This window comes from Rattus norvegicus, chromosome 1 (genome assembly GCF_021556685.1).
Source record: "Rattus norvegicus strain SHRSP/BbbUtx chromosome 1, alternate assembly SHRSP_T2T, whole genome shotgun sequence".
Classification (NCBI taxonomy): domain Eukaryota; kingdom Metazoa; phylum Chordata; class Mammalia; order Rodentia; family Muridae; genus Rattus; species Rattus norvegicus.
The window spans coordinates 170,128,646-170,140,593 of NC_141534.1; the positions used below are offsets into that span (position 1 = coordinate 170,128,646).

Sequence of the window (11,948 nt, forward strand, 5' to 3'; positions counted from 1 at the left end):
CACTGACCCCCAACTTACTCATTCTCTCTCCCAGAGCTGCTCTTACAAAAACTCTTTTCCTCGTGCTATTTTCGTGAAAGTTGAGCATAGTCCTAGCTCTGACTCATTGTGTCAAACTTTTCTCTGATCCATTACTTTGTCCCTTAATTAGATATCAGTTTCAAACATGAGTGTGTCCTTCTACAAACTAATTTTACCTTAAAGGTATATACTAATGGCATGTCTGTATCCTAGTCAGAGATATTAGAGGTGTGTGGCATGTCTAAATTCCAGCCAGATCACACAGATCTAGGTATTTGGATGCATTCCCTTGCCAGAGCAACCAAGTGGCTGGGTTTAATATCCTCCAGAAATATATTTATTTTTAGTTAAATATTAGACATATTGTACTTTCAAACTTCTATGACCAAAAAACCTGGAAAATTGTGAAAGAAGTTTCTCTGATGTAGTCTCTGGTTTCTTTTGATTACAGAAGAATGTTGTTTTATTACAGTGAATGGGATGTACTGGCCTATGCTGTTCTTTGGTATAACAATCATGGAACGATGACTTCACATAACACTACTCTATTTCATTAGAAGGCCTCATACAAATAATCTCCAAACTATTCCACAAAATAGAAGAAACACTACCAAATTCCTTCTTATACCTAAACCACACAAAGACCCAACAAAGAAAGAGAACTTCAGAACAATTTCCCTTATGAACATTGACCCAAAAATACTCAATAAAATTCTCGCAAACTGAATCCAAGAGCACATCAAAATGAACATCCATCCTGATCAAGTAGAGTTCATCCCAGGGATCCGGGGATGGTTCAAAATACTGAAGTCAATGTAATCCACTACATAACAAACTCAAAGGAAAAAAAAAAGAATGATTGTCTCATTAAATGCTGAGAAAGCATTTGAGAAAATCAACACCCTTTCATGTTAAAAGTCTTAGAAAGATCAGGAATTCAAGGCCCATACCTAAAGATAGTAAAACCAATATATAGCAAACCAGTAGGCAACATCAAACTAAATGGAGAAGAACTTGAAGCAATCCCACTAAAAAGAGGGACTAGACAAGACTGCCCACTCTTTCCCTACTTATTCAATATAGTACTAGAAGTCCTAGCCAGAGAAATTAGACAACAAAAGAAGGTCAAAGGGATACAAATTGGAAAGAAAGAAGTCAAAATATCAATATTTGCCGATGATATCATAGTGTACTTAAGTGACCCCAAAAAGTTCTACCAAAGAACTACTAAGCCTAATAAACAACTTTAGCAAAGTAGATGAGTATAAATTTCAAACAAGTCAGTAGCCTTCTTCTACTCAAAGGATAAACATGCTGAAAAAGAAATTAGGGAAATGATACCCTTCAAAATAGTCACAACTAAAATGTCTCAGTGCGACTTTAACCAAGCAAATGAAAAATCTGTATGACAAGAATTTCAAGTCTCTGACAAAAGAAATTGAAGTTCTCAGTAGATGGATAGATCTCTCATGCTCATGGATTGGCAGGATTAAGATTTTGTAAAAAGGCCTTCTTGCCACAAGCAATCTATAGATTCAATGCAATCTCCATCAAAATTTCGACTCTATTCTTCATAGAGTTAGAAAGAGCAATTTGCAAATTCATTTGGAATAACAAAAAACCTAGGATAGGGCAAACTATCCTCAACCATAAAAGAACTTCTGTGGAAATCGCCATCCCTGACCTCAAGCTGTATTACAGAGCAATAGTAATTAAAAACTGTATGGTACTGGTACAGAGACAGACAGAATAATGGAATAAAATTGAAGACCCAGAAATTAACCCACACACCTATGGTCACCTGGTCTTTGACAAAGGAGCTAAAACCATACTGTGGAAAAAAAGAGCATTTTCAACATATGGAGCTTGTTCAATTGGTAGTCAACATGTAGAAGAATGCAAATTGATCCATTCTTGTAGCCCTGTACAAAACACAAGGCTAAGTGGATCAGTGATCTCCACATCAAACCTGATACACTCAAACTAACAGAAGAAAAAGTAGGGAAGAGCCTCGAACATATGGGCACTGGGGAAAATGTCCTAAACAGAACATCAGTGGCTTATGCTCTAAGATCAAGAATCAACAAATGCAACTTCATAAAATTACAAAGCTTCTGTAAGGCAAAGGACACTGTCATTAGGAAAAAATGGCAACCAACAGATTGGGAAAAGATCTTTACCAATCCTACATCAGATAGAGGGCTTATATCCAAAATATGCAAAGAACTCAAGAAGTTAGACTCCAGAGAGCTAAATAATCCTATTAAAGATGGGGTACAGAGCTAAATGGAGAATTCTCAGCTGAGGAATATCAAATGGCTAAGAAGTACCAAAAGAAATGATCAACATCCCTAGTCATCAGGGAATTGCAAATCAAAACAACCCTGAGATTCCACCTCACACCAGTCAGAATGGCTAAGACCAAAAACTCAGGTGACAACAGATGCTGATGAGGATGTGGAGAAAGAGGAACACTCTTCCATTGTTGGTGGGATTGCAAGCTGGTATAAACACTCTGGAAATCGGTCTGGAGGTTCCTCAGAAAATTGGACATTGTACTCCCTGAGGACTCAGCTATACTACTCCTGGGCATATACCCAAAAGATGCTCCAACACACAACAAGGACTCATGCTCCACTATATTCACAGCATCCTTATTTATAATAACCAGAAAGTGCAAAGAACCCAGATGCCCTTCAACAGAGGAATGGATACAGAAAACATGGTTTAACTACAAAATGGAGTACTACTCAGCTATCAAAAACAATGGCATCATGAAATTAATAGGCAAATGGATGGAACTAGAAAATATCATCCTAAGTGATGTAACTCAATCATAAAAAAAACCAAACAACAACAACAACAACAACAACAACAACAAACGCACATGGTCTGCACTCCCTGATAAGTGGATATTAGCCCAAAAGCTCAGATTACCTCATGATACAATCCACAGACCACATGAAGCTCAAGAAGAAGGATGACCAAAGTTCAGATCCTTCAGTCCTTCTTAGAAGGGGGAACAAAAATATTAATTGGAGAAAATAAGGAGACAAAGTTTGGAGCATAGACTGAACCAAAGACCGTTCAGAGACTGCCCCAGCTAGTGATTCAGCCCATACATATACAGCCAACAAACCAGACAATATTGTTGATGCCAAGAATTTGCATGCTGACAGGAACCTGATAGAGCTGTCTTTTGAGAGGCTCTGCCAGAGCAAGACAAATACAAAGGCAGATGCTCACAGCCAACCATTGAACTGAGATTGGGATCCTCATTAGAGGAGTTAGAGAAAGGATTGAAGGAACTGAAGGGGTTTGCAACACCATAAGAACAACAATACCAACCAAGCAGAGCTTCCAGGGACTAAACCACTAACCAAAGACTACACATGGACAGATCCATGACCCCAGCTGCTTATGTAGCAGATCACGGCCCTGTTGGGAGCCAGTGGGAGAAGAAGGCCTTGGTCCTGCCAAGGGTGGACTCTCCCCGTGTAAAGGAAGGTCATGGTGGTGAGGAAGGAAGGGGTGGGTGGATGACTGGGGGAACCCACTCATAGAAGAAGGGGTAGGGAGATGTGATAGGGAATTTATGGATGGGAATCTGGGAAAGGGGATACCATTTGAAATTTAAATTAAAAATATCCAATTAAAAAAGAATATAGTGATTTAAATAAAGCATACACATCCTCTCTGATAATGATATCTTCTAAGAAGTTACAAAATCCTTTATCCTCTATGCAACAAAATTTCCAAGGTTTACTGGAATATACCTAATTTTAGTGACTTTAAATTTATCAATGTCTCTTGATAAAAACACAAACCTCTGTAATAATTTTTATTAGTAAGAAAGACTGTGCTTTAGACTCACATAGTTTTTATTTTCTCTCATCCTTTAAAAATTATATAGGATGCAATGTTCCTGTCCAAAGGAAAGAAACAGACAAAATGTGAAACAGAGGCTGAAGGAAAGACCATCCAGACACTGACCCACCTAGATACATCCTGTCTGCAGATGCCAAACCCTTATACTATTTCTGTTGCCAAGAAGCTCTTGCTAACAGGAACCTGGTGTAGCTTTCTCTGAGAGATTTTTACCAGCACCTGACCAATACAGGTGCAGATACTCACAGTTAACCATTGGATTGTGCTTGTGGACCCCAGTGGCAGAGCTAGGGGAAAGAGCAATGGAGATGAAGAGGATTGCAACCTCATAGGAAGAACAATACCAACTAACCAAACCATCTAGAACTCCCAGAGACTAAATTACCAACCAAAGATTATAGACAGAGGTATCCATGGCTCTGGATACATATGTATGAGAGGATGGCCTTACCTGACATCAATGGGAGGGGAGGCCCTTGGTCCTGTGGAGTTCTGATGGCCCAGTGTAGGGGGATGATAGAGTGGTAAAGAAGGAGTTGATAAGTGGATGGAGAAGCACCTTCACAAAGGAAAAGGGGGAAGAGGGGAGAAAATGTCATGAGGCTTTTGGAAGGATGGCAGAGAATGGAAAAACAAAATGGCATATCTATAAAAAATTGTAGAAAATGGGACAAATAATAAAACATTTGGAAGGGATTTTAACACACACACACACACACACACACACACACACACACACACACACACAGCCATTAAGCAAATACTAAGATATGTAATTGTGTAATGTAGTAAACAACAAGAAACTTGTTAATATGATTACTATAAATAACAAACCACAGATGCCACATGTCATTACCATTTTAAGATCCCTCTATTCTCATTCTCACTTAAATTTGTATCACATCCTATAAATTTGATGAATGATTTCAGTTGTGGAAATAAGTATATTGATATTTAATTCTACTTGAGATTGCAGCAATCCCATAACTCTTTACTGTAATTAATGATGTTATTAAGAAAAGTGTGCACTTGGTACATAATACGTGATGACATGTAAGATATATAAATATATTTCCTGGGTAACACTCTTATGGAGACAAATGCACACAGCATGCTACAAATGTTAAAAAACAACGTCAACACTAACATTATGATATGGATATGAAAACTAGTCTAGATCTTGCAAGCTGTGGAGAGTGAATGGATATGGAGGGCTAGGCATATTCAGTGTATATAAGATGTTGAATAACAAAAGCCTGTGTAGAGACAGTATTTTTATGGAGTTGAATGCCACGGAATTTCAACTGTAGTCATCTGGAATCGATGAGATATCCAAGTCCTGAAATGTTTATACTCTTTTGGAATAAAACAGTAATATTTTATAATATCTGGTAAATTCTCAACTTCATAGCCAAGTCTATAAATTATATGCACTGGCACACACACAATCAATATGAATTTCACAACTATTAATTATCATTTTAGCTTCATAGCTGCTGTTATAGTTATCCCTGGCATTTTATGGTAGAGAATCCTAGTTATGATACAGATAAGAAAATGAGCTTCAATAACTCTTGGGTTGTGGGTTTGGAGGGGGTTATTTGTTTCTTTTGTTTTGTTGTCCTTCTGCTTCCCGAGCAGGATCTAGGACTACATAAGCAGTGTCTGGGGATTTAGCCCCAGAGCTGAGTCTAAATCTGATAATTAAATCTAAATCCTTATAGTACTTGAAACACATATAAATGTGTCTTTTGTGGACTGCTCAGAATGGAGTTTGAGTGTTATATGGTTCAAGGTTCATCGGAAGAGCCAGTGGACCGCCTGCTGATTTGTGGTCAGGTAATAAGACAGGACGTGGAGACGCATATGAGAAGTATAGGGTTTTCCATACATGTGTCTCTATTCCTTTGACAAGTCAGGTTTTATATTGAGTTTGAACTTTCCTATAAATATGAATTCATGATTCATTTTCACTATAAGTTTCTTACTGTATTTGTACCTCCTCTATAGTGTATTCCCTTTTTCCTATACTGAATCTTACAACAGAGGGGATTCCCAGAACCAAATCACATTCTGTTTTTCTTTTCCAAAGGAAGAAGAAAGGTCTAGGTATTACATATCTGACTTGAGTTTACTGCAGTATTTATGCTCAAGCTAAATGAAAATTTGAAATATGAATGTGGTCAGAATTTTTCAAATGGATAAGCAAATGAATGAGCATACAATCTGCTGCAACAGGCTGTGCTTTACAGTAAAAGTGAGTTCAACTCTATTCATGTTGTTAGCGATTCATATATAAGCCCTTTATCCCCCACTGCTTCACCATTTTGTTTTCTCTCTCTCCTTTCTCTCTCTCTCCCTACTGTGTTTGTCTATCTCCTGTATGTCTTCTGCATCTCTTGTGTGTGTATGTGTGTGTATGTGTGTGTTTGTGTATGTGTGTGGTGTGTGTGTGTATTTGTGTGTGTGTTTGTGTGGTGTGTGTGTATGTGTGTGTGTGTTTGTGTGGTGTGTATGTGTGTTGTCTGTGTGGTGTATGTGTGTCTGTGTGGTATGTGTGTGTATGTGTGTGTGTGTTTGTGTGGTATGTGTGTATGTGTGTGTTTGTGTGATGTGTGTGTTTTTGTGTGATGTGTGTGTGTTTGTGTGGTGTGTGTGTATTTGTGTGGTGTGTGTGTGTGTGTGTGTGTGTGTGTGCGCGCGCGCACGCGCGTGTGTGTCTCATTTTTCCCGACAGGAGGAAGAACTTCTGATCTTCTGACCAGTGTAGGATGACAATTCAGAGTAACAGGAGTGTTTTTCACCCAGCTACATTTTTCCTCATTGGGATTCCAGGTTTGGAGGAAATCCATGCTTGGATCTCTCTGCCTTTCTGCTGTATTTATCTTGTGGCCCTAGTGGGAAATACCATGATCCTGGTAGTTATCAAGACAGGGCGTTCTCTCCGAGAGCCCATGTTCTACTTCCTGGCCATCCTTTCTTCAGTCGACTTGGCTCTTTCTACAACTTCTGTGCCCCGTATGCTTGGCATATTTTGGTTTGATGCCCATGAAATAAACTTTGGTGGCTGTGTGGCTCAGATGTTTTTGATCCATGCCCTCACTGGCATGGAGGCTGAGGTTCTCATGGCCATGGCTTTTGACCGTTATGTAGCCATCTGTGTTCCACTCCACTACACAACCATCTTGACATCTCGTGTCCTGATGGGCATCAGTATATGTGTGGTAGTTCGTCCAACCTTGTTTATATGCCCAATGATCTATCTCATTTACCGCTTACCCTTTTGTCAAGCTCATGTAATAGCACATTCCTATTGTGAACACATGAGCATTGCCAAACTGTCCTGTGGAAACATCCATATCAATGCTGTGTATGGCCTCTTTGTGGTCTCTTTCTTTCTTTTGAACTTGGTACTTATTGGCATCTCATATGGATACATTCTTCATGCTGTGTTCCGCCTCCCATCTCATGATGCACGGTTAAAAGCCCTCAGCACATGTGGTTCCCATGTGGCTGTTCTCTGTGTTTTCTACATCCCATCAGTCTTCTCTTTCCTCACTCATCGGTTTGGACACAACATTCCACATTACATTCACATTCTTGTTGCCAACCTCTATTTGGTCATTCCTCCCTTTCTCAATCCCATCATTTATGGTGTGAGAACAAAGCAGATAAGAGAGCGTGTTCTCCACATATTCACTAAAAGGTAAGAGTTTGTCATATTCTTTGATTCACCTAGGAAGACTCGTGTTCTTATCTTAGTAAATAGTTCTTATCCTGTCCTGTGGGCTACCAGTTTGCAAGACTAGTTGGTTTGTCTCAGCCTGTGGATTAATAAAACAGTTCTTTATAGACATCATCATATCCCAAAGTTGAAAGATTCTTAGACTAGACTGGAAAGGCTACTCTTGGAGAAGGTCATGGGGAAATTTCTTACATACCCTCACAAATGTCTCTGGCTTGCATGTTTACATTTATTTGATTGATGTGTACTAGTATTGTGTCTGTTATATATCTTGAAATGTTCTAATTTTGGAAGATAAACCAAGAGCCCAATATACTCAAACTATTTGACTCTGTAAACATTATGTTCCTGTATACTCCTCTAAAGCTACAGTCCTGAGTTTAGAACAACCACTGCCAAATTGTTGCTTAACCTTGAATAGTCTGCCAAATATATGAGACTCAGTGGAGGAATAGCCAAAGCAAACACCCATTTTCAACCACATTTTCTACAGAGCCACAAGCATTGTATCATTGACTGTCCTGCATTGACTCCACAGCCTAATGGAACCCAGCTACAAAAAATATTCACACCAGGTAACATGTTTGTAGTTGCTTGACATTGGAGCCAGTTTTCACTCTTCAAAACACGTTTTGATTTTAAAATACTCCTATTTTTTAACATCCAAGATGTCTTTTTTTATGAATCTGTGGCATCTCACTTTCTTTTAAAAGGTAAAGGGCCACTTGAGAAGAAAATAAACACGTTTTACCCGAGCCTAAAAGAATGACTCACTAAAAACAAAATTAAAGCCTAGCAATGACATTTGTGAGGTCAAAGAAATCTGTAAACATTTTCACACATTTATATTTTTGAAACTAAAAAGTGGAAGTAACAAATGAAACCTATGGAATATCTGCTACTGTGGGCAAAAGCGAATAACTCTCCAGTTCACTCATTTCCCAGAGGGTTTACTCCACAGAAGAGGTTTCATGCTGAAAGTGCCTATCTGCCCAATTTGCATCTTCCTCTTTCTTATTTTGTTTGTAAAGCCCATCAAAGTCTCAGGTAGAGCAATGAGAAAAGTGAAGGAGATAAAAGGAGATACAGGTAAAAAAGGGTGAAGTCAAGATATCCTGGTTTGCAGTAGATATGATTCTATCCTTAAAAGCTCTTAAAGACTCCACCAGACATCTGCTACACTGATAAACACAGCAAAGTAGCAAGATCCAAAATTAACCCACGCATCAGGAGTCATCTTTTTCTACCATCAACCATTGCAAGAAAGAAATAATCTTATTTAATCAGCCTAAAAAATAAGTCATGAAATAAATTTAAGCAAGGAAGTAAGACTTGAATAATAGATTAGATTTTTCTGTGTTTATAATACTAATTCTATTTAAATATTCATCTGCTTATTTGTTTTATTTTAATTACAAAACATGTTGCATATCTTTGCAGCATATTTTTATGCAAGTTTAATTAATTCTGCTTTTCTTTCTTGAATAAAATTATTAGTTGACAGGGATATCATGTAGAGAATGTCTTTATACAGTTTGCTTATATTTTTTTGAGTCAGTAATTTTTTAAAAACTTTATATTTTCCAATAATTTCATTTTATCATAAATCTTGAATTATTTAATTTATCTGTCTTTACTTAAACTGCCTTCCTGATTACGTCTTAGAAATTATAAAATTTATAACTCTTGTTTTGTTGGCTATTATTAAAAGTTTCAGACTTCATTTTTTATTTTATGTTTAAAACCAATTTATAACTATTCTTGTGAAATAAAATAAACCTATGTGTTATTTTGTTTTTGCTTTTATCTTTAAAAGTTTTTTCTTGTGCATCTCTTTACTTCATGTTATAAACTGGAATTATAATTTCATATTGAAGAACAAAACGATGACTAAAGATTTTTATTTCTTGAGACACTTAATTTTACAAAACAATATTCATAATTACCTTCTTCCTCTGGGAGTCCCAAGTTTCCATGGGCTAACCTCATATTCCAAATCATTTCATTGTAGCTGATGAGTTTCCCTTCAGCTTGCTTTTTTTTTAAATTTTGTCTTTATGTTCATATTTGCCCCATTTGCCTTTGTATGTGAATCACAAAATTGGAAATTAATAGAAATTTGATCATTCTATTCTACAGTTTTCCTCCTTGTTTTTAATTTCCTATGAAAATAGGATTTTCATAATATTAATCATAGGATTTTCATAATATTAATCAAAATAATATTGTTAAGGAAATTCGTTTATACAAATACAAATTCAGTTCTTTAGAAACATTTGTCCCTGTTCTTTCGATGACATGCTTACTTTTGATGTAACATTTACCAATATATTGATTATATATATATATGTATATTTTTGACTAATTGTATATTTCATTTACAATTACTGATTTTGGGGTGTGTGTGTGTGTGTGTGTGTGTGTGTAGGTCAGGGAAGACATGTAGAAGAGAAAGGACAAATTTATGATGTGTGTTCCCTCTGTTGACTTTTATGTAGCTATCAGTGACTGACCTCAGGCCTCTGCCTTACACACACACACACATACACACACACACACACACGTGCGTGTACATATGTGTATATATGTATTCATGTTCAGTATTCAGTAAGTTGTTATTGTATGAGGTTTTATTTATTTATCCTTATAAGAGTTTTTATGGTTTGTTTATGTTTATTATAGCCTATCTTTCATTATATTCTTGTGAATATTGAAAAATAAAATTCTTTTGTTCATGAATTTTAGCATTCATCTTTAAGAATTGCATGTTTTGTCCCTTGCTCTGTCTCTGTCTCTGACTCTTGCTGTTGCCTTCTTGATCCTGCCCCCTCTCCCCATTCCCTTCCCCCTCACCGATGTGGCCCATGGCCAGTCTCTACTTGTCTACTCTTTCTCTTGCCTTTTTGTGCCTCTATTTTCCTCTTGACCCCTCCCCATGTCCTGAATAAATTCTCTTCTATACTAAAATAAAAATTGCTTGTTTTGTCCTTAGCAATTTTTTCCTTTTCAATATAAATATTTTCATATATGAAAAGTTTTTGTAATTACTCATGATTACAATTTTCTGTCTTTCTCACAAACACACACCCACACACATCTTTTAAAGATTCTAACTGCACATCTTTAAAATGTTTATAATATTTCATGTACTTTTTATCATATTGTTAACATTTTAAAAGCTGTCAGCAATCTATGAAAGCATGATTTTTTTTTTGTCTTTTTGATTCCCTGTTTAACTCTCAAATCATTCCGACTAAGCACTTTCAAAGTAGAATTTCAAAAAAGAGTATTCTGAAATGGAAGTAAGAAAGTAGGAAACTCACTTGGGAATGGTAGAATAATTAAACACATTAATTTTTGCTTCAAAAAGGATTAAGGTCAAACACAGTATGATTGCTGTCAATCAGTTAACTTCAAGGTAAGAAAAATTTCCTGATTATCTAGTAAACCCAATATAATAACATGGATCATTAAAAGTGGAAAAGAGAAAGATAAGATTGAGAGGAGATGCAATGACAAAAGATGGCTACAGTCAAGTCATAATAGGAAGAATATTACTCCTGAAGCTTATCTTAAAACCCTTGAGCCAAGACTATGAGCAGACTATAGAAGAATGCAAAACAACATCTAGAAACATATTTTTTTAACAAACAGAACAAGAAATGCTGAATCTGTATTAAGTCATTAAAATTTTGGTTAATTGTACTCTATCAATATGTCAACGACGCTGCTGAGGGTACCTGGAAGAGAATGGGGGACAAGAGACACGAAGAAGGACGCCAAAACAAGAGTCTGATCAAGGCAACAATTTTATTTTTTCCCAAGGCTGAATTTATACCATAACATGGGTAACAGAGGGAGGGGGGAAAGTAAGAAACATTTACGCAGGCCAAGGACACAGCATTCATGTGGTCAGGGAAACGGCTGATGTTGACAGGATGTTAGAAAGGTCACAGGTTTGTCATATCTATTGGTCAGCAGGATGTTGGTTTTCAGAAAGTTTACAGGTCATCACACTGGGCAACTTGACGTCAGATGTATTTCTCAGCAAGGTCACAACTTTATCATATCATTATTCATCTTGACCACCGGATTTGTATTAGTCTTCTGCAGCTGGCTGGGGATTTTCCATGAACCCAGTTATACTTAATTCTAACCATAATAATAACATCAATAATGGAGGGCATCAAGGGCATCGCTCCCAACATCAATAGAATACAGACATACCTGTTCTCTCAAAATCAACATTATAGCAAGTTGGGTGAAGGAAGAAGTAGGGAGAGATTTGTGATGT

The 11,948-nt window shown here is 36.9% G+C and overlaps 1 protein-coding gene across 2 annotated transcripts; it reads left to right on the forward strand.

Moving 5' to 3' along the window:
- The first annotated feature begins 214 nt into the window (after nt 1-214).
- Nucleotides 215-7,619, forward strand: Or52j3b (olfactory receptor family 52 subfamily J member 3B). 2 transcript variants are annotated; one of them, XM_087658397.1, is made up of 2 exons: nt 215-225; nt 6,695-7,619. In XM_087658397.1, exons 1-2 carry the CDS (start codon nt 215-217, stop codon nt 7,617-7,619), a joined length of 936 nt encoding a protein of 311 aa, XP_087514523.1.
- The last annotated feature ends 4,329 nt before the right edge of the window (nt 7,620-11,948 follow it).